Here is a 23,856-nt window from a genome sequence, read left to right as displayed (position 1 = left end):
TGTCCATCACCAATTCCCGGAGTTTACCCAAACTCATGTCCATCAAGTCGACGATGCCATCCAGCCATCTCATCCTCTGTCGTCCCCTTCTCCTCCTGCCTCCAATCCTTCCCAGCATCAGAGTCTTTTTTCAATAGTCCTACATTATTGAACACAGTACATTGCAAGAAGTAGCTCATGTTAAAATTCAGTTTGTTTATTATTGTCATTGATTTTCTATCAGAGTTTGGGGTAGTGTTGAATTGAAATTGCCTAAATTCTGATTATGGATGATTTTTCTAGTATCAGAGTCCAATGCTTATGTATTAATATTAATAGTAGCCCAAGACTAGAAATGTAGTATATAAACAAATATTTCTTTTACACAAGGTACTAATTAACTACAAATAGAAATTTTTCCATTAATATTTATTTAGTAGCTTTATATACAGTTGCTTTGAGATTTACATGTACCACCATATAGAGGAGCTGTTGATTCCTCCATACCAAAAATGTGTTTTTCGTAATTGATGTCATAACAAAGTGAAACTCGTGTTTCTGAAAGGTTTAGCTCAGTCTACCATTTCTACCTTTGGTATGTTACAGGATAAAATGCTCTTTGGGCAGAGAGATTGTATCCTTGTTGTATACTCCTTGCTGACACTGGCTTTGTTGATGTGCTCTCCTGAGTTTTAGGCCTGGGAGGAGATTTTGGCTTGCTGAAATATTCTGCAACAGGTATTTTCATGTGATTTCTTCTGATAAACAATGGAGGCTTGCCCTCTGAAATAGAAAAAGTCTCAATAAGACCATAGTTGAGACATCCAAATATAGTAGCGTCTGCCATGTCTTAGTAGTAAATGACATACAAAAAAAACTATATGAAGTTTAGGTGATTCACATACACCCAAAATTCATAAAATTATTTATTCTCATTTTTATTACCACCTGCTCATCTTTAATGAGCTATTTGTACTCCAACATGCAGGATATGTTCTTTCAGTCTTAGAGTCAAACATTATTTTGGTAGGAACCATTTAGAGCTGGTGATGGGCAAAGGATGGGACCAGTGAGAGAAAGGTGAAGGATCTACAGTCCTGACAGACAAAAAAAAAAAAGTAGACAAGCACGTTAAAACAACTGCACTGATAAGACCTTCCCAAGGCCTGCATTAGCTACACCCAAGCAGAAAGAAGGATTTGGGGAGACACTGAATACCAGATTGGGAAAGGAGTACATCAAGGCTGTATGTTGTCACCCTGCTTATTTAACTTATATGCAGAGTACATCATGAGAAATGCTGGACTGGATGAAGCACAAGCTGGAATCAGGATTGCCAGGAGCAATATCAATAACCTCAGATATGCAGATGACACCACCCTTATGGCAGACAGCAAAGAAGAACGAAAGAGCCTCTTGATGAAAGTGAAAGAGGAGAGTGAACAAGTTGGCTTAAAGCTCAACATTCAGAAAACTAAGATCATGGCGTGTGGTCCCATCACTTCATGGGAAATAGATGGGGAAACAGTGGAAACAGTGACTTTATTTTTTGAGACTCCAAAATCACTGCAGATGGTGACTGCAGCCATGAAATTAAAAGACGTTTACTCCTTGGAAGAAAAGTTATGACCAACCTAGACAGCTTATTAAAAAACAGAGACATTACTTTGCCAACAAAGGTCCGTCTCATCAAAGCTGTAGTTTTTCCGTAGTCATGTATGGATGTGAGAGTTGGACTGTAAAGAAAGCTGAGCACCAAAGAATTGATGCTTTTGAACTGCGGTGCTGGAGAAGACTCTTGAGAGTCCCTTGGACTGCAAGTAGATCCAACCAGTCCATCCTAGAGGAAATCACTCCTGAATATTCATTGGAAGTACTGAAGCTGAAACTCCAATACTTTGGCCACCTGATGTGAAGAACTGACTCGTTTGAAAAGACCCTGATGCTGGGAAAGATTGAAGGTGGGAGAAGGGGACGACAGAGGATGAGATGGTTGGATGGCATCACCAACTCAATGGACATGAGTTTGAGTAAACTCCGGGAGTTGGTGATAGGGAAGCCTGGCATGCTGCAGTTCATGGGGTCGCAAACAGTTGGACACGACTGAGCGGCTGAACTGAATACCTACACCAAAGACTAAGGGGTATGATTTGGGGGTTTGTATATAAGTATCTAGACAGGGTAAAATATATTTGAGACCTACAGATAAGACATAAAATTGAATAATAAAAGTCATCACTGTGAGGATTTTATGGTCCTAGGGTAAAGAATGTTTTTTGGAGGAGTCAGATACAATAGACCATCCTTGGAGTGTCAGAATAAGCGAATGTTTTCTAATTTCTAAACTATATTTATTATTGCCTCATATTAGCAAATAGCACTTCTTTTGGGTTTGATTAACCCCAACAGAAACCGTTGGGGTCTAGAGTGACCTCATGGATCTCTTAATTGATTGCTGTATCATTCCGGTGTAAGAGACCTTGGAAGACAATTTGAGGCTTGTAGACTTGCTTCACGGAGAAGGCAATGGCACCCCACTCCAGTACTCTTGCCTGGAAAATACCATGGACGGAGGAGCCTGGTAGGCTACAGTCCATGGGGTCGCTAAGAGTCGGACACGACTGAGCGACATCACTTTCACTTTTCCCTTTCATGCACTGGAGAAGGAACTGGCAACCCACTCCAGTATTCTTGCCTGGAGAATCCCAGGGACGGCGGAGCCTGGTGGGCTACCGTCTATGGGGTCGCACAGAGTCGGACACGACTGAAGCGACTTAGCAGCAGCAGCAGCAGCAGACTTGCTTCATAGTGGCTGCTCTGTAGTCATTGTTGCTGTGTTTGTTTTAAAGCTAGGAGTTGCCAAACCCACAGGGATGTTCCTAGTGGGCTGTTTTGGACCAAACTATGGCTTTCCACAATTCTTGATATGTCTTGGTCCCAATCGCAGGCTGGGGCTGGACTTCTGACAGGGACACAAAGCTGCTACTCTACTGCCACTGTATTCAAGCTGTGTCTCGGGCATATGTTGTGGCTGATTACCAGAATGGTACTGTTTTCTTGGGCTGACTTTGTTTCAAGTGAAAATCATTTAGTTCAATGACAGTTAAGCTGTGAAAAAACAAAACTGATATCCTTGTTTTTTTTGTTAGGTCAGTGCAGGTCTTCTCCGGTCACTGGATTGAAATGACCGAACCTAGAGTTCCTGCTGTCTTGCTTCTCAAATAGTGTGATGAGGCACTTTGCCTTTCAAAACAAAGTCAAATGTAGGTCAGATTTATCTCTACGAGAAATTCAGCAGATGCTGTCCCTTAAGAGTAGGTGTAAATCACTATTGCATTATACTCCCTTTAAAACCATAGATCCGTAATACCTGTGTCTCCAACTAGTTAGATACTTACTGGTTTCCTTATATCAATTCAGTATTTATCACAAACTGTACTTAACCTTTCAGTACTTCCTTATTTTCTTCAGATCCTTGACTTGACTCTCTAAATCAATTGGAGAAAGAGAAAATGAAATTCACAGATACAAATATTTTCTATAGACTGAACTATCATCAACAAGCTAAGAAACGTATGTTTCTTAAATAAGCATCTTTGTTTTTTGATGCAGATAGCATTAAATGTACTTTCTGATGAAAAATTCTTCTGACTTGGAGTAAACATATGAACAGTACATCAGATATTACTCACTAGGGTAGAGAAACTGACCCTATCTCCCAGTCTCCAGTTGTATGGAAACTTCAAGGTGGCAACTTTACATTTGCAATGTAAAATTCTCCTCCATCTTAATGCTTTTTAAAGTGACATATTACTTGTTTTGAATATTTATTTTCTCCAAATTTAAGATTTACCCAATTTTTGCTTTTAAAGTAAAATGATTTTCTCTCCCAGCTTAAATAACATCTTACCACGTTCTTTCACTATGATGTTACACATAAATATGTATTTTATTCTGTCATTAAAATTACAAGGCTCGAGAAAAGTTTCTGCTGAAATAATTGCTAATTCCCTTAATAGTTGTTTTACCCTCTGGTAGCCCCCAGGCATTTGTCAGGGGAAATTAGGTTAAGCAATTTATTTTAATCTTGCATTGTTCTAGACAGAAAGAAAAAGCGATAACTATATGATATGTATTCTTGCAAAGTATACAATAACAATGACGTTTTGGTTTTCTTTATTGCTTCTGTTTTCCAGTAAACTGAGAACCACTACAGTTTCTTAGATTTCTGGGTGGCTCCTCTGAGTGGAAAGGGAACTTTTCTCAAAAAGATAGATAGATCGTTGGGTAAGGAAGACATGGCCTCTGCCAACATGCTCTAAATAGTAGAATTTAGAATGATTTCTTTCATTTTCATAAATGTAATATGAGAAAACAAGTACATTGTTGTCATTTACTGAATAAGGAGGATACTTAAAACTTCAGCAATTTTAGTGTTTTGAAAGATAACCAAAAGGGAATTCAAAGTCTTTATGAACCACATGCCCTGTAACTGGCCATCAGGCCTAATTACCTCCTCTGTTGATGTCCTTCCCTAGAACTGGTTAGCACCTTTGATTTTGCTGATGAATTTGAGGGTGACTTAACTTTGGGTGGCCTCTCAGTCTCTGCTGCTGGTTCAGCTGAGGTGTTTCTTCTGAGGCGAGGTAACAAGTTTATCTCGGCCAGTTCAGCATGAATCAAAGCTGAGACCCACTCCTTTTCTGATTTAAAAAAGAGAGGGGTCATGAAGGTTGTACTTATCACGTTGGCTAGAAACACAGGATTAGTTCTTTTACCCAGCACTCCAGTGTGAAAGGTAACCTGTTTTCTAGGTAGGCACCTTTGTGTAAGTTAAGGTTTGTGTAGAAAAGGTGGTTCACAGCAACCTAGTTTCTGTCCACCTGTGATATTGCAGACTACTCAGAATAATTAACTCATGGGAATACTTGTCCCTAAGTGGCAGTGGCTGCTGCTGCTGCTGCTGCTGCTAAGTCACTTCAGTCATGTCCGACTCTGTGCGACCCCATAGACGGCAGCCCACCAGGCTCCCCCGTCCCTGGGATTCTCCAGGCAAGAACACTGGAGTGGGTTGCCATTTCCTTCTCCAATGCATGAAAGTGATAAGTGAAAGTGAAGTTGCTCAGTCATGTCTGACTCTTCGAGACCCCATGGACTGCAGCCTACCAGGCTCCTCCATCCATGGGATTTTCCAGGCAAGAGTACTGGAGTGGGGTGCCATTGCCTTCTCCGGAGTGGCAGTGGAATAGATTTTAAATATTGAGTACAGAATCCAGCGTTACAGGCCAGTGCCAAATAAAAACAAAGATAACTATAAAAAATACCAAGTACAGTATGAGCTCATGAAAATTAAAACTAATATTTAAATAGTTATAAGCATCTCTGAAAAGATACATATCAAAGCATTACTAAAATGATGTCTGTGATAATTTTATTTTTGTTCTTTTTTTTGGTCTGGCTCACCTTTTTTTTGCCCAACAGTAAGCACTCATTGTTTATGTAAATTTTTAAAAGTTATATTCTTAAAAAGGAAAAAAAAAAGTAAAAACTCCTTACCCCCAAATATTTCTCAGTTGCCTGCCAAGTAATCTTGAATTCCTGAGGTAAGGTATTCCAAATGCTCTCCATTTAAAATTATTAATCTGTCCCTAACACATGGGTATCTCCTAATTCTGATTACTACAGTGATTTTCAAAGGGTGCTCCCGAGACCAGGCTTATCAGCATCACCTGGGAACTTGTTAGAAACGCGTATTTCAGGCCCCACCCACCTCAGAAGTTTTGCCTCAGTCAGATGACCAGCTAGGTTTGAGGATAGCTGCTCTGTGTTATTTATGGTTATCCCACTTGGGACTGGCATATATTTTTCATGGAACAGACCAGAAAGAGCCTAAAGGAGGCTGGGAGATGACTGACTTGATGGTTTTAGTGAAGAACTGGCAGAGGTGTTAGAAACTGGAACTTGGAAGGCTGTGCTCCTGCCATCCACATTGAAGAGGGGAAACAGGCTGTGTTGAGGTCTCCCAGTAGGCCAGAGATATGCTCAGGGAGAGCCTGGGTGCATGGGCTCGGGAGGAGAAGCACAAACCAGCTCTGGACACAAGTGTTTCACATCACCTACAGAAGTTCAGTTTGGGACATGACCAGCTTGTGTGCAGTTGGATGTACAGGACTCTGATGCTAGACACTAGGGAAATAAAATTGCAACATTGTCTTTGCAAATCCAAAGTAGAAAACTTCAGACATTGGCACATTTCCTAGTTTCTGGCCATAAACTGAGCTCAGTGTTCACAAATACGTACTCTCACCTTTTGAACTTGCATGAAGCAGCCACTGTAGAACTTCTGCCAGAGAATCAGTGCGTAAAATGTTACAGAGCTTTTCCAGAATCTGACAGAGAATATTAGAGTTACATAGTGAGCAAAGTATATAAGGTTTCCTTTACTCTCTCCACAATCTTGTCTTCCCAAATGTCACTCTGTACATAGTATTCAAGTCAACTGGGATTTTAACTTGGAAGCCAGATTTCAGATAGGAAAAAAACATATTCAGTACAAATACAGTTGACTCCTGAACAAGGCAAGGTTAGTCTACTGCCAACCCTCCAGGCAGTCAAAAACCCAACTATAACTTGGTGTCAGCCGTCTGTATAGGTGGCTCCCCCATATTCTAAATTCCACATCCATGGATGCAACCAACCATGGATCATGTAGCACTGTCATAGTTACTACTGAAAAAAATTCATGTATAAGTGGATCCATGCAGTTCAAACTCGTATTGTTCAAGGATCAACTGCAATAGTTTGGGTTAAGCCATGCAGTTTTCTCTTGTTTTGTCTGTTCAGTACCAACATCTTATGGAGGAGTGATTCACTTTTCTTCTCTTTGGGAACTGATCCTTTCCTACTGCACCATGGGATTCTCTGGTCACACAACTGCCCCATCCGTTTTGCTCCTCTCTGTAGTGAGTGAACCTACCTGGATTCATCATTGTTCCGCAGGCCCCAGAACACAGTGATTGGCACAATTGGATGGGAATATAATTCTCTTTAGTCAATCAGAATCCTTCATTGACTCTTTTCATTTGGAAGCTAACTGCTGTGTTGGTGATAGAGGAAATAAATTAATACAAATGGACTGCTGCTGCTGCTGCTAAGTTGCTTCAGTTGTGTCCAACTCTGTGCGACCCCATAGACGGCAGCCCACCAGGCTCCCCCGTCCCTGGGATTCTCCAGGCAAGAACACTGGAGTGGGTTGCCATTTCCTTCTCCAGTGCATGAAAGTGAAAAGTGAAAGTGAAGTCACTCAGTCGTGTCCGACTCTTCGAGACCCCATGGACTGCAACCTACCAGGCTCCTCTGTCCATGGGATTTTCCAGGTAAGAGTACTGGAGTGGGTTGCCATTGCCTTCTCCAAAAATGGACTATAATATTAAAAGTCCAAAATATTAAGCACATGTAATGTTTCTAGATTTACCCTAAATTGTATCTGCTTTTGGAATTTAGACATAACCTGAAATTTAAACCTGTCTCCTGAACTTCAGTCCATCTGTGACCATGGACATACTATAGGTAATTTGAACCCTAAATACCTAAAACTGCACCCATCTTTTTCTTTATAAAACCTGCTCCAAACTTGCTGTCCCTCCTGGTTCCCCATCTCAGTGGACGGCACCTGCATACGTTGAATGTATGTCCAAGCAAGACCCTGGGATTCACCCTAAATGACTCCCTTGTCTTCTTCTATGTCATACTGCCAAACAAGTTCAGTAAATTCTTTCTTGTAAATATGTCTCAAATCTCCATTTCTCTTTATCCCCACAGCCTTGCTTGACACAGTGTAAACCATCATCAATTCTTGCTTGAGCTACTGAAACATATTTTTTCCTAGACTTTCTGCCTGAAAACTTTTATTAAAATACTATTAATTCAACAGATATCAATATTTGTGTCTATCATTGATTTAGGTGCTGGAGATACAGAATTTAAAGAGCAGAAAAATCCGCTGTCCTGTATTCAGCTTTGTTTTTTTTATTAAGATTCCTGTCCTTGATGCCTTATCCTAGAAGAAAACATGTTAAATTTGTTTCTAATTTCATGACACATCAATGGAAATGGCAAAGTAGAATAGCCCTGTGGTATTCTCCAGGCCACTCTGTCTCTCATGGTTTTGTCATCAATATAGTGATTGCACATCACCCCCGGCTTCTTCTAACTCATAGGTCATTTACTGATCAGCTCTGAAAGAATGTAATTAATCATTTCAGTGAAAGAAAATAGATGCCTTCCTCAGAACCCTGCTTTCTCTTCATTTTTATTCTGGAAAGCAGTTATAATAAGTGATGATAAATAAAGTGGGTGAGTTTGATGTACTGAAATTTGATTTTCAGATTTGAGAGTTGTAGATCTAGAGTAGCCACAACTGTGGGCCAGAGCCCCCTATTCTTTTTCTAAGGTGTGACCTTTCTGGTGTCTCAGCTGTATCCTTGGTATGTTCAGCAAGGTCTCTCCACTCTAGCAGATCACAACTCCAGTATCTTTAAGCAGCATGCTCCCTCCCATTAGCTCTCTTCTGGCAGGCCTCAGACTCCCATCCTATGCAGGTGCAGTCTGTATTGGGCTAGAGACTCAGGCAACCTTGCACAGATTTCTGAAGCTCATTCTCTGCACAGGTACTTCTTCAGTATCTTAACTTGCAAATTCCAGCCACTTCAGCATCCCCAAACTCTAAACTCTCTTCTCTCTACCTAGTGAAGCTCTTACTCCCTTTTTGGCCTCCACTTCTCTGTGCCGTGATTTAGGAATGTGTCCCAGGAAGAAATCTGCAAGTAAAAAACAAGAGCAGGCCTTGGATTTCAGGCTGAGTAGTTTTAACTCAATTCAGTTGTCAGTGGGAACCATTAAAGAGTTTTAAGAATGCTAGTGATGTGATTTTTTTGTATATTCATGCTGTTCCCAAGTTATGGATTTAATAAACCTTCCTCTTACTTTGATTTCCTGATCCAGATAGTTTGGTATGCAGATGGTGTCCTCTTTGATGGCAGTCTTGGTACTCGTCACCTCTGAAGAAGAAGAACCAGCAGTAGAGCATGGCTTTGGAGTCGATGGTGGATTTTTTACCTTCATTTCATCCTAAATCATAGGTATAATCAGTATGCATTTGCATCCACTTATATTTTCTATGAAAATTGAATGTAAAATGAATGAGAAATGTTGTAACTGAGACACATACATGAAAGTAAGAAGAGGTTAGTTTTAATCCTCCATTAAAAAAGCTCATTATCAAATATTTACATTTGAAGGAACAAATTAGTGATATGTTATTTACTTTTTATTAAACCATTTTAAACCTTTGGTTTAAAAGATAATTCTATAATGTTTAATGTGCAGCTGTCATTTATCTTGCTGCTTCTGGTAACAGCCAACTCATGACACCTGAGATTTTCTATTGAGATTTTTCTTTTATGACTGGAGAAAGTCAGTCAAAAGTTTTTATGCTATCTGTGAAGAAACTACATGGTATGAACCACTGCTTCCTGGCTCTGCTAAATGATAGCTAAGAGCTGGAGAATTAGAGGAGTAAACTCAGTTACTTCCCTTGGTTAGTTGGAAAAGGAAATAGAAAGGCTATTTTTTGTTCTGGGAGGTGAATATACTGTTTGCAGTTTTTTAAAAAAAATTGTATTGTCTATTCCAGGAAAGGCTTTTTAATCTTCAGAAGTGAGCGATACATAAAGGTACACAGAAGCTGGTAGCTGTGTGTGTCAGCCAGGGACTGCAATGATTACAATCTCTAGAACAGTATTTAATTGTTGATGTTTAATGAAAATAAGGGCTTCCCAGGTGGCTCAGTGGTAAAAAAAAAAATCCATCTGCCAAGCAGGAGACATAGATTTGATCCATGAGTTGGGAAGATCCCCTGGAGAAGGAAACGGCAACCCATTCCAGTATTCTTGCCTAGAAAATCCCATGGACAGAGGAGCCTGATGGGCTACAGTCCACAGGGTCACAAAAGAGTTGGACATGATTGAGCAATTAAACAACAACACAAGAGAAAATAAAGCTGTATTATATATACATATTATATATGCACTCTTCTGTTAAGGTTTATTATGCAGACTTCTTATTTAGGGGAATAGCAACATATATATATGTGTGTGTGTGTGTGTATATATATATATATACCCACACATATTTACATAATGTATATATGTGTGTGTGTGCATGTATATATTTATGATCAACCCTGCCACTGAACACAACTAAAATGGTAGATTAAAATATTTTTTAAGTTTAAACTGTCGAGGCATGAATAACTTAGGAATTAATGGGTCAAAAAATAAAATAGAAATGAGACACTTGAGGTGTAGGGTGTACAGTAGCCATTTTTTCCCTGAGATCATTGTTTTACTCCAGAAAATGAAAACTTTCCTTTTGACAGTCTTAAAGTTCCTGAAAGACAGGACCCAAGTAAAGGCCAACAAAGGTATACACCCTCAAGGTCAAGGTGACCTAGAAATGCAAAGTCCTTGAAGAAATATAGCCTTAGATCAAGGCTTGAACTTGGGTAAATTGGTCGAGGCTGGTAGGGCCTCAGGGTTCCTACAGAAGCAAACACCAATTCTCTGGAAGAAAGTGCGTTTATCATGATCTTCAGATTCCTACAAATGATTTTCACACATAATGTCTAACAATTAAATCATGAGTCAAAGAAGAAATTATAATATGAGTTAGAAAAAGGACTTGTCATCAAGATGGCTCCTTCTTACAAAAACACCAGAATCACAACTAACTGCTGAACAACTATCAAAAAAGAAGAAAAAAAAAAAGTAGGATGTACCAAAAAAGATACCCTATACGTAAAGACAAAGAAGAAGAAACCACAACAATACGGTAGGAGGGACACATGCGATAAAACCAAATCTCATATCCACAAGGTGGATCATCCACAAACTGGAAAATAATTATACCACAGAAGTTCTCCCACAAGAGTGAAAGTCCTGAGCCCCACATCAGGCTTCCCAGCCTGGGGTTCTGGCAACAGTAGGAGAAGGCTCCAGAGAATCTGGCTTGGAAGGCCAGTGGTATTTGATTGCAAAAATTCCACAGGACTGGGGAAAACAGAAAATCTACTCTTGGAGGGTACATACAAGGTCTAGTGTGCATCAGGACCCAGGGAAAAAAGCAATAACTGATAGAAAAAGGAGACAGCCTAGAAGGGTGGGTGGGATCGTGTGTGTGTAGGGGGAGGGGCTCAATGGGAGGGAGGGTTAAGAGGGTGAGGTTATTACACTTATAGCTGATTCATGTTGTTTTACAGCAGAAACTAACACAACATTGTAAAGGAATTATACTCCAATTAAAAAGTAAATTTAAAAAATAAAAACCATAATGTGTTGGAAAAAAGCAAATCAGTAAAGTTATCAAAGACTTGAGTGACATTATTAACCAACCTGACCTAATTGATATTTATATAACACTCTCCCAAGAACCAACAGAATGAACATTCTTTTTATAGACATATGGAAAATTTATCGAGGTTGGGCATATTCTGGACCATATAACATCTCAATAAATAAAAAGTTTCAAAGTAAAGGATGTTCTCTGACCATAATGGAGTTAAATTGGAAATCAATCACATAAAGATAACTTTAAAATCCCCAAATATTTGGAAATTAATGTAATTTTAAGTAACCCATGAGTCAAGATGTTTAAAAGAAATTAGGTAGTATGTTGCTGCTGCTGCTGCTGCTAAGTTGCTTCAGTTGTGTCCGACTCTGTGTGACACCCATAGACAGCAGCCCACCAGGCTCCGCCATCCCTGGGATTCTCCAGGCAAGAACACTGGAGTGGGTTGCCATTTCCTTCTCCAGGTAGTAGTATGTTGAGCAGAATGAAAAGGAAAACTCAGCAAGTAAAATTTGGAGGATGCAGCCAAAGCAGTGTTTGTAGAAAAATTATAGTAATATATGTCTATATTAGAAAGGGAAAATGTCTCAGTTCAGCACATAAGTTTTCATCTTATATAAAGACGTGAAAACCCAAGTCAATGAAATAGAAACAGAAGATAGAGATCATCAATGAAATGAAAAGCCGATTCTTTAAGAATCAATAAAACTAATAAACCTCTAACTAGAAGCATCAGGAAAAAAAAGACAAGTTACATGCTGATATCAAGAATGAGAGACGGACCATCTGCAGATTATATAATAATTTAAAGAATATTTTATGAATGGCTTCTTATCAGTAAATTCAACAACTTAGATGAAATGGACAAATTTTTTGAACAACATAACCAAAACCTTGATTTAAAGAAAACCCCAGCTTCAGATGGCTTCACTGAAGAATTCTACTAAACTTTAAAAAAAAAAATAATACTAATTCTACATAAAATTTCCTAGACTATTAAGAAGTTTCCAACTGATTTTATGAAGCCATTTACCAAAACCAGGAAAGACATTCATTACCAGTAAACTACAAATATCCCTTATGAACATAGACACAAAAATGGTAAACACTGTTTTATGAAATTAAATATATAAAAAGAATAATACATCATAATCAAGTGGAGTTTTCTCCCAGCAGTGCAGTCTAGTTTAACATTTGGTTAACCAATGCAATTCACCATTATTAACAGACTAAAACAGAAAAATCACATGATCATTTCAAATAGATGCTGAAAAAGCATTTGGCAAAATCCTACCCCCATTTCTGATAAAAACTCTCAGAACACTGGAAATAGAAACTTCTTCAGCCATGTAAAGGGCACCTTTGGATAAAGTAAACTAATATCACAATGGTAAAAGTCTGAATGTTTTCCCCCTGTGATTAGGTACAAGGCAAGAATGTCTGCTGTCCTCACTTTAACTCAACATTGTGCTAGAGGTTAGCCATTGCAGTAAGGCACAAGAAACAGATAAACAACATGTGCATTTGAAACTATAGGAGAAAAATTTTTAATTTGGAATTTATAAAAATTGTACATTTTGATTCTTCAAAAGACACTTACCAAAAAAAAAAAAAAGCCTCAATTGGAAGAAAACATTTGCAAAATGTATGTGTGACAAAAGAATTGTATCTAGAATATATAACAAATGTTTAAAACTTCATGGTAAAGAGACCAACACCCCAATTGAAAAAACTGACAAAATATTTGAACATATACTTACATAAAAAAATACATGGATGGTGAATAAGAACATGAAAACATGTCATTGGACAAATGTAAAGTAAGACCACAGTGAGATACCGTTGCACACCTACTAGATTGGCCAAAATTAAAAATATTGGTCATATTAAGTTTTAACAGGATATGCAGGAAAGGAAACCATTATAACTGGTGAGAATGTAAAATCCTACAACCACTTTGGAAACTTTGGCAGTTTCTTAAAAATTTAAACATACATTTGCTATAAGACCCGGCCTCCCTGGTGGTTCAGACGGTAAAGAATCTGCCTGCAATGCAGGAGACCCGGGTTTGATCCCCGGGTTGGGAAGATCCCCTGGAGGAGGAAATGGCAATCCACTCCGGTATTCTTGCCTGGAGAATCCTCTGGACAGGGGAGCCTGGCGGACTACGGTCCATGGGATTGCAAAGAGTCAGACACGACTGAGTGACTAACACACACACACTACTGTAAGACCCAGTCATTCCACTCCTACTTATGTACCCAAGAGAAAAGAAAATACATATCCATACAAAGACTGGTACACAAACGTTCATATCAGCTTTGTTAAAAATGAAACAATGTAAATCCATCAACAAATGAACATATAAACAAATTGTGAGATACCAATGTAATTGAATACTACTCAGCAATAAAAAAAGGAATGATATACATAACAAGATGAATGAGTCTTAAACATGCTGAGTTAAAGAAACCAAGTTTTTTAAAAGATCAATGTAAATTTCATTTATCTAAAATCCTAAAAAATGCATGGTAATCTTTAGTGACAGCAGATAAATGTTTGCCTGTGGGAGGGCCAGGGTCATGAGAAAACTTCGGGGAGTTTTTATTCTCTTGATTTCAGTCTGTGAATATATATGTCAAAATTCATCAAACTGAACTCTTTAAAAATGTGCATTTTATATCATGTTAATTATACTTAAAGCTGTAAAAAAAAAAAAAAAAAAAACTGTGAAAAACTCTTTTCCAGAAAGATATGTGAAGAAAAGGAGAGGAAATGATAGAAGTCAAAACCAAATAGGTAGCTGTAAATAGTTGTTTCTTTACCTTTTTAATTACTAAGGGATTATCACTGGAAGTTTTGAAGCACTCCTTGACTTTTCGACAGGGCTCTGAAATGACAGGAAAAATATATTTATTTAGATAAAACTGAAAAATAATTTCTACCACATGATACATTCGTCACTTGCTGAAATGGATGAGAATACATCTGAATTTCAGTTAAAGTCAACTCAGGGATCTGTTTATAAATACTAGAAAACCTGCAGGTAGAATTGTACTTTAACAACATAATAAAAGTGAATTTATAAAACTAATTCTATGCCCAGGAAGAAGAGATAAAGAAATACTACAAGAGCTCCCTTGATCTGGGCAAACTGGTTCTTAAAAACTATGTATTTCAGTTTAAGACGTGTTTTCTTTGTTTTCCGTCCATATGACCGTCACTTTCTCTAACTAAAATTACATGTGTACTCTTTGCCTTGTAGACAAAAAGAGATGTGTGTTGAGTTATAATTACATTCTTTATTCTACGTACTTCATCTGTCTTGCAACCCTGCCAATTTCACATAGCTATCTAATTAAATTACCCTTAATTACACTTAAATATTTGCTTAATTTCCTTTTGCATTCATTTAAAGATACATTCTGTGTGATGCTGTTGTTTTTTTTTCCTCACTGAAGCGATAGTTAACAAAACAATTTTTTAAAAGCTGAAAAGATTTTGTGCATATATACAGTAGTAACTGAATTCATTAGTTCTAGCTGAGGAAAGATTTTTTTTTTTAAGTGTAAAGTTACCTCTCTCCAAGTAGTGAGAAGGAAGTTATGGGTAGTGATTCTGCTTAGTATCCACTTGTGGGAAACAGAAATCACTCATTTATTTTAAGCAAAAATGTAAATAATACATAGAATTTAGCTGTTTGTAATATCATTAGAAGAGTTGGAGCAGTGAACTCTTTTTATATAGATTTTTCTTAATTGGTGGAAAATTGCTTTACAACATTGTGTTGGTTTCTGCTGTACAACAATGTGAATTGTCATAATTATATACATATAAATTATTACATATATAAAAATTATATATATCCCCTTTTATATAAATATATATATCCCCATGTAGTCACAACAGCATGGTCATATTAATATATATACATATTATATATTATATATATAAATTATTATATATGTATATCCCCTTCTTCTTGAGCCTCCCTCCCCTCCCCACTTCCCACCCCTTTAGGTCAGCACAAAGCACCAGGCTGGGCTCCCTGTGTTATATAGCAACTTCTCACTATCTGTTTTACACATAATAGTGTATATATGTCCATGCTAGTAGAGAATAGACTTATGGACACAGCGGGGGAAGGTGAAAGTGAACTCTGTCTTGATCTTCACAAATCAGTTCAAGAACAACATCATGCACCTGACCCACCAAGGCAGGCACAGTCTTTATCACAATTGGAGGAAGGAGACTCGGGAGGCCATGGCCATGTCAATTGCTGTCACAATATCCATGAAGCTAAATCTTAGGCATTGGATCACTGTTACAATCAGAAAGTCACCACATCTGCTGATTTTGCCTTTTAACACCCAGAAAGCCAGTATCTGAACACTGAGAGGCTGTCTTAGGAAAAATCCATGTCTCCAGCCACACTTGATAGCAGACAGCAGCCAAAAAGATGACTTTAGCCCTACGTCTGCAGTATAAGTCTTACCAGATGGCAACTGGTAAGACTCATTCTCATCAAGGGACTCTTGCAAAAGTAATTTGTAGGTTTCTAGGTTCTACAGTACAAGAAGGGACACTAGAAAGATGGTGGAATAAGTGGGTTTTAATGCTTCATTGCTGGTGAAAAGGATGAAATGAGTTAACTCATGTGAAGACTCTAGAATGAAATCTATTCCTCTTACTGTTACCTTTTAGAAGATATAGGTGTTTTACCACATTATACCAAAATAATTGTCATGTGCCCTGAAAATGTTAGTAATAGTTTGTAATTATAAAGGGCAGAGGGAAAAGTACTGGATATAATTTCTACCATCTAGAACTCCTTGTATGACATAATGATTTGATATATGTATATTGTAAAATGATTATCATTTAGTTGACATATTTTTTTTAGTTGGATATTTTTAGTTGGATATTTTTTCTTGTAATGAGAAATTTTAAAATCTACTGTGTTAACTTTCAAATATATGATCTAGTATTACTAACTACAGTCATCATGCTGTACTTTTGAGTAATCATTTTAAATTTAACTTAATAAGCATTAATTAATTGAATTAAATGTTTGCTAAAGATCAGGTCCTGTTCTAGGACCTGGGAGAAAGTAAAACTGGGCCCTGACTTTAAGGAGGTGACCGTCCAGTGAGGAAAAGGTAAACACAACATTCCATCCTTACTGCATTTCCCTGACTCAGTTATGGTCTGGAGTAGTTTCTCTACCAATGTTGGCTAACATTCATTTTTGATCTCTCTTAGCTACTTAGTAGGGCTTAGAGACTAGAACCATGCCAAATTTGGCTTGGGCACAATTAATAATAATGATAATTTTAAATCATATTTATTAATAGTATTGAACTGAATTGAGATTAGGTGAGTGGAAATTTTTATAATGAATAACTATTTCACAGTGGGAAAATTTCATGACTATTTGAAAATGACTGCAGCTATGTGAGCAATTATATAGATATTTTCCCTCTTGATAGTTGGCAGGAAGCCTCAGGAAAGATTTCATGAATTGAGAGGAACTCACCAGAATGAGGCCGTGGGGGCACTTTGACCCCGTTAAGGACTGGCGAGACTCCTCTGACAGGGCTGTCCACGGCTACAGCACTGGGTGGGTAGCTGCATCTGGCATATGGTATCTCATCTTTCTGTGAGTGGTGGGACTGGCCAACACCCCACAATGTTCTGAATGAGTTATCATCATCATTCACATTACAGATTGGAATGTTATTCAAACCTAAGTGAGTACAGATGAGAAGAACAAACCACCAGATTAGGTTTTTGGCAGGTTTTCTTTGAATGCTCAGCAATTTTCCAACCAGATATTATAAAATGTATGTAAAGATGTCAGACTTCAGATTTTATGAACCAGTGCTGGTTGGACAATCTTTAAAAGTCAGTATAGCAAATTATGTTTGCAACACATCCCTTCTTAAAATGTCCTGCCATCTTGTTAGCTTTGAGAACCAAGGCCCACATCTTTGATCTTTGGTCTGGGAGTTAAGTGGAGTAGATCTGCTGCTATCCCAGACCTCTCATTTCCCATGTCTTAATAATGACTAAGAGGGACTATGTTAGCCCTCTTCAGGAATATCAGGTTTAGATTTTTGAAAGGATCCAGAATGTCTCAACGTAACAAGGCACGGTAAAAGACGTACATTGGCTCTTCTGTGCTAGCAGAAGAGAAAGAATCATTAGAGTGAGAAACAGGAGGCAAGACAAGGTAAGTTGTATGGGAAGGAAGGAAGGAAAACCTAGAAAAAAGGAACCTCCTTCCTCAGAGCCTTCTGGGTTCATTCATTCTCCTATAATAGCTATTTGCTTTTGGCTCAAATATTGAATTATATCCAAGCCCTCTTTTTAGTATCAATGCTGTGTTATATAAAACTGGGCAGCTTAGGAAGCGTATGTGTGCAGGACACAGCTCTGTTAATAAGTGAATTATGAGAGACAGTAATAGATGGCTGCTTTGTTTCCCAAGAAATTGCACAAGAAGCTTCTGGATAATGTTTTGCAGTGGGAATTAGTAAATTTGACTAGGATTATGGTATAGACTAAAAAGAGAAAATGGCCAAGGACTTACCTGTGAAGGGATTCCAACATTTCCTGCAGAATTAAAAAAAAAAAAAAAAAAAGAAACTACAGGAATAGGGAAAAAATTTTAGGAGTATATGGTGTGACCAAAACTAAATTTTCAAATGAGAGAGGAAGAAAGAGAGGGAAAGGTGGAGAGAGGAAGGAAAGGGGGAAAGGGAGGGAGAGGAGGAAGAAGAGAGGATTGAGAGAGAATGAAAGAGTGAATGACATGCATTGTTCTCCAGGCTGGTATTTAACATGTAGATGTTAGGACGACTGTACAGGTTGTTAAAAACTGAGATACTTTCATACCACTGGGTCAGTTGCTACCCTGAGCTTCCTGAGTAGCCCCTTTGGCACCTCTCCAGGACCCTTTCCTATCAATCAAGTAATCCAGGGGTAAGTGCCTGCACAGGGGTTGTCTGCAGGCCTCTTCTGCCCTAGCTCCAGTGCTGGCATCTGGTCCCAACAGTCAGTGCCTGTGCCTCACCAGTGGTTCAATATTTTGAATAACACCCCTGTGTTTACCCACTAGAATCATCAAGTAGTCCAAACATAGAGGAGAGAGAGACATTCTAGGACTCTGAGTTACCTCACCTTTGATGTGGCAGACCCTTCTGGGATGAGGAGTGTGCCTGACTAGAAAACAGCTTCCGTTTCTAGCTGAAACATGGCTGCCTTTGCTCTCAAACTGAGGAGCAGACATCGGGGATTTGAGGCTCGTGTTCACGGAGTATTGGTTTCCTCCTCTCCACTCTTGCCACAAAAGGTCTCGGAGTGTACCTTGTTAACCTCACTTCCAGAGGTGCTCAGACCCTGAAATCACAGCATGACAGTCATTCAGACAAGGGGTTCTAGACATTTTCTTGCACATCAAACGTTTCTCCATTGTCTTTTTTTTGCCCTGAGTTGTCCCTCATGTCAGAAGAGAGACAACAAATAAATGATAAGAATGTTATTTGTTAATGTGAGGCTAATTTTACTTTAAGACCAAAGTTTTGTAAACATTAAAATCAAGATAGACATAAGTGGAACAGATAAAAATTTTTCCCTGGAAAAATCAAAGCACTTATGAGAAACGTTAAACATTACCAACATAAAATATATGACATGGTTATCAATCAATTTTGACATAAAATGTTAGCTTTAAAATACAACACCCACAAATGTGCTTTACATTCAGTTTTCTTTAAATGAGGACTTTTCATATTGTACTCTTAAGAAAACCAGCATCTTAAATTTGTATCTTCTGAGAGGATGGTAAAACTTGAAGGAGAAAAAAAAATCCAATAGCAAAAGATATTACATCTACAGATAATAAACTGGAGAGTTTGGGGCATGTTGTTATTTGTGTATTCAGTAATATTTAATGATTTTTCTTCAACCACTCAACAGTTGTTTATTAGACCCGGTGTCATAGGCCTAAGAGGTAAAAGATAAATAAATAGCCCAATTAAAAACTGGGCAAAAGATCTGAACACCTCATCAAATAAGATTCTGTCCATGGGATTCTCCAGGCAAGGAGAGTGGGTTGCCATTCCTTTCTTCAGGGGTCTTCCCGACCCGGGGATCAAACCTAGGTCTCCTTCATTGCAGGCAGATTCTTTACCATCTGAGCCACCAGGAAAGCCCATCAAAGATTATCAGATGGCAAATAAGCATTCATATGAAAAGATACTCAACATCATTTGTCATTAGAGAATTGCAAGTTGAAACAACAATATGATACTGCTACACCTATTAAAAATGGCTAGAATCCAAACATTGACAACAGCAAATGCTGGTGAGGATGTAGAGCAACAGGAATGCCCATTCATCATTGATGGGAATGCAAAATGATTCAGCCACTTTAGACAACAGTTTAGAAGTTTCTTACAAAGCTAAATATACTCTTACCACAGGATCCAGCAATAGCATTCCAAGTTTACTCAGAGAGTTGAAAACACATCCACACAGAAACCTACAAATAATGTTTATTCATAATTGCCAAAAATTGGAAGTAATTAAGGTATCCTTCAGTAGGAATGGATAAACAAAGTGTGTACCTCCATGCATTGGAACACTATTCAGTGCTAAAAATAAATGAGTTTTCAAGCCCTGAAAGACATGTTTAAGGAAACTTAAACAGGCTTCCCAGGTAGATCAGTTGGTTAAGAATCCACCTACAATGCAGGAGACCCCGGTTCAATTTCTGGGTTGGGAAGTTCCCCCTGGAGAAGGGATAGCCTACTGACTCCAGTATTCTTCCCTGGAGAATCCCCATGGACAGAGGAGCCTGGTGGACTACGGTCCATGGAGTCTCAGAGAGTTGGACACAACTGAGCTACTAAGCACAGCACAGCAAGCACATATTACTAAGTGAGACCAATTTGAAAATGCCACATACTGTGTAATTTTAAATATGTTACATTCCAGAAAAAGAATAACTAGAGATTATAAAAAGATCAGCAGTTCCCAGGGGTTCCAGAGGGGAAGTGGAGGAATAATGAATAGGTAGAGCATAGGGGATTTGGGGAGCAGTGAAACCTCTATACTGTTCAATACCATGATAATGGATACATGATGTTATGTATTTTGTCAAAACCCATAGAACTATACAACAGAGAGTGAACTCTAAACTATAGACTTTAGTTAATGTACAGTATTGGTTCATCAGTTGTACCACACTACTGCAAGATTAATAATAGGAGAAGCTGGGCAGAGGGATATGGAACTCCCTGTACTTTCTGCTCAGTTTTTCCATAAGCTTAAAAACTGCTCTAAAAATATTAGCAATTGAAAAACAACTACCTCACTAGAGCTTCCCTGGTGGATCAGTCGGTAAAGAATCTGCAAACACATGTACACCCATGGTGGATTCATGTTAATGTATGATAAAAACCAATACAATGTTGTAAAGGAAAAAAAAAAAAAAAAGAATCTGCCTGCAGTGCAGGAGACCCAAGAGATGCAGGTTCAATCCCTGAGTCAGGAAGGTCCCCTGAAGAAGGAAAAGGCAACCCACTCCAGTACACTTGCCTGGAGATTCCCATGGACAGAGGAGCCTGGCAGGCTATAGTCCATAGGGTCACTCACAGTCAGACATGACTTAGTGACTAAACCACCACCACTTCAAACTAGTGACATTTTGTTGCTATTAATAATGGTCCACATCTTACTCTCCCTCCTATTGCCTATATTGATTTCAGCACTTTTTAATTGACTGATAATTCATTGCTCAGTGATTTTAACGGATAGCTTTCAAGTTCATTAATTGGCTTGGAATAATATTTATCTATTAAAGATTTCTCATTATAACAAGTATTGATTTTGGACTGTAACTTTTTAAGACATAAATCCAGAAGAAACGATCATTCATTCTCATAAAGGGTCGAGTCTTTTCACCCCAAAACAGGAGAAATATGAGAAGAATATATTACTAAAGTAAGGAATTAATAGATGTAGAGACCAGGAAATATATAACTTAGTTACTCATAAATATTATCTTTATTAGAGAAACAGAAATCTCAGTGATTTTGTGATGAAGTGACTAAAAGTTTCCCTAAACCAGTATTAGAGAAATCCATCAATGGAAAACATATATATGATGGATGGATTCAATCAGCTATAGTTACTTCTACAAATTTGCCATGGATTATTTACTAGGGATCAAATTCCTGGGTTGGGAAGATCCACTGGAGAAGGGATAGGCTACCCACTCCAGAATTTCCCACAGTTTGTTATGATCCACACAGTCAAAGGCTTTGGCATTGTCAATAAAGCAGAAGTAGATGTTTTTCTGGAACTCTCTAGCTTTTTCAATGATCCAGCAGATGTTGGCAATTTGATCTCTGGTTCCTCTGCCTTTTCTAAAACCAGCTTGAACATCTGGAAGTTTCATGGTTCGTATACTGTTGAAGCCTGGCTTGGAGAATTTTGAGCATTGCTTTACTAGTGTGTGAGATGAGTGCAATTATGCGGTAGTTTGAGCATTCTTTGGCATTGCCTTTCTTTGGGATTGCAATGAAAACTGACCTTTTCCAGTCCTGTGGCCACTGCTGAGTTTTCCAAATTTGCTGGCATATTGAGCGCAGCACTTCCACAGCATCATCATTTAGGATTTGAAACAGCTCAACTGGACTTCCTTCACCTCAACAGGAATTCCATCACCACTAGCCTGACTGACTTATTATAAAACCTAGGCTGAAATGTCCTAAGAGGATACATCCAAAAGATTTGCTGAGTCAAAGTAGCCAAGTTCTGTTTATAATTCTATTTTAACTGTAATGCTAAAACTGTGCTTTCATCCTGAAGAACAGAAGAAAAACCTGTATACAGGTAACTCTGTGGGAAAATCTAATTAAAATTACCATTCACCACTCAGAATCATGTAAGTACTAGGAAAAATATTTCCTTTTCTAAAGCCTCTAAAATCTATCTATATATTAGTAAATTATTGAATTTTATCTAGACCACATGACAAAATCCTCAGAATAGGTAGTTTTAAAAACATTATTAATCAATCTAGTCCTGGCTGTTTACTTGGAAAATACCATGCAGATGTGTATTAAATACAGATTTAATTTAGTCCGAAATAGCACATAGGCAAAATGTATGCTTACAAAAGGAGACAATAGCTGATCAATGAGCAGCTAAGTTACTATGAATTCCTTGAGATGTGAAGACTGTTATTTAGGTGATAAATGTAGAACCATTTTACATTTGCAGAGCCCCTGGCCACTCAGATCTTCCCATCGCTTCCTCCCTCACCTTGTTCATGGCTTTGTCTAGTAACACTTTCTCCAAAAGGCTTCCTGTGTATGTGTGTGTGCTCAGTCATGTCCAACTCTTTGCAACCCCATGGACTGTAGCCCATCAGGCTCCTTTGTCCATGGAATTTTCCAGGCAAGAATACTGGAATGGGTTGCCATTTCCTTCTCCAAGGGCTTCCTGCCTCTCTCCAAAGTCGTTTTCACCATCATCCCATTCTCTTTCCCTCAACCCTCTTTAACCTGTTTTCATAACTCATAATGTATGTCACTCTGACTTTTTACATTTCTGTGTTTATCTTTTGCTTCTCTCAATAGGATGTATCAAGCAGGCAGGCATCTAGTCCAGTTTTCTACCTGTCACATAGTTTATGCTCAATAAATATTTATTAAGTAAACCTTTTCAAAGAATAAATGTTCTTATCCCACAAATTCAGCATTTTTTATTTGTTGATCTCTCAAAAATAGGAGGTTTACTTTAAAAGGTAATGCCCCATTTCCTCAAAACAGAGTTAATTGGTTTTTATGTAGTCTTGAAAAGGTCAACTTAACTGTGGTCCATCAACTAAATCAAACCTAAAACTTTAAAAAATTATTTTAATGATGAATTTAAAATTATACCTGAGGTCAATTTTAAAGGAAGGTGATCTGGCTGACAGGAACTCAAGGCTTGTGATACCCTTCAAGCCTTGTAATGGGTCTATCTTGAGTTGTCATTGATTTCCTGAAATCTTTGTACTTGAGCTGGGAATCCTTAATTGGCAGAGACAGCCTAATGTCTAAGGCTTCCAAATGAATGTAACTGTCTCCCTCCAGTGTCTCCCCACTCTTGCTCCAAGGAGCCCTATGTGGCTCCCTGGTTGTTAAGATATTCTATATAGCTTAGCAACATGGTAACATTCCTTGGGGAGATCTGAGTTCCAGAACCTCTCCACTTGTCATTCTTCTTAGAGCTCTACCTACCCACAGCTTGACCGAGCCACTCGGCAGCAGTGACTTTTCTCATCTTTGAATTTAAAATAGAGCTGAATCAAATGCAAGAGAAAGAACAACAGAGAGTGAAGGGAAGAATTTCAATCATGTACATAATTCTCTGCAAAATTTTGCTTAAAGAACATGTGCCATGCAGATGTAATCA

The 23,856-nt window shown here is 38.2% G+C and overlaps 1 protein-coding gene across 2 annotated transcripts; it reads right to left on the bottom strand.

Moving 5' to 3' along the window:
* Positions 1-393: 393 nt before the first annotated feature.
* C1H4orf17 (chromosome 1 C4orf17 homolog) lies at positions 394-23,597 on the bottom strand. Of its 2 annotated transcripts, none has more exons than XM_081596799.1 (9): positions 23,340-23,597; positions 18,568-18,786; positions 16,922-17,131; positions 14,211-14,275; positions 8,965-9,108; positions 6,287-6,368; positions 4,493-4,682; positions 3,378-3,467; positions 394-762 (listed from the first exon to the last, which is right to left on the bottom strand). In XM_081596799.1, the coding sequence occupies exons 2-8, from the start codon at positions 18,674-18,676 to the stop codon at positions 3,419-3,421; spliced, it is 849 nt and encodes a 282-aa protein (XP_081452925.1). In that variant the 5' UTR covers positions 18,677-18,786; positions 23,340-23,597; the 3' UTR covers positions 394-762; positions 3,378-3,418. The 2 variants fall into 2 exon arrangements, with proteins under 2 accessions (XP_081452925.1, XP_081452915.1); XM_081596789.1 differs by having other exon boundaries at positions 3,424-3,467.
* Between the last annotated feature and the right edge of the window lie 259 nt (positions 23,598-23,856).

The sequence above is a fragment of the Giraffa tippelskirchi genome, chromosome 1 (assembly GCF_054371585.1).
Source record: "Giraffa tippelskirchi isolate mGirTip1 chromosome 1, T2T-mGirTip1v1.2.pri, whole genome shotgun sequence".
Lineage (NCBI taxonomy): Eukaryota > Metazoa > Chordata > Mammalia > Artiodactyla > Giraffidae > Giraffa > Giraffa tippelskirchi.
This window is presented reverse-complemented; position numbering and strand designations above follow the sequence as displayed.

What these genes read in the sequence shown, in the direction of transcription:
- C1H4orf17 (XM_081596789.1), bottom strand. Translation starts at nt 18,676, where the DNA reads ATGTCTGCTCCTCAGTTTGAGAGCAAAGGCAGCCATGTTTCAGCTAGA. An exon ending in GCCCCCACGGCCTCATTCTG is followed by an intron (nt 14,276 to 16,921) that starts GTGAGTTCCTCT and finishes CTGTCATTTCAG; the next exon opens with AGCCCTGTCGAAAAGTCAAG. An exon ending in GAAGGACATCAACAGAGGAG is followed by an intron (nt 3,468 to 4,492) that starts GTAATTAGGCCT and finishes CAATTGATTTAG; the next exon opens with AGAGTCAAGTCAAGGATCTG.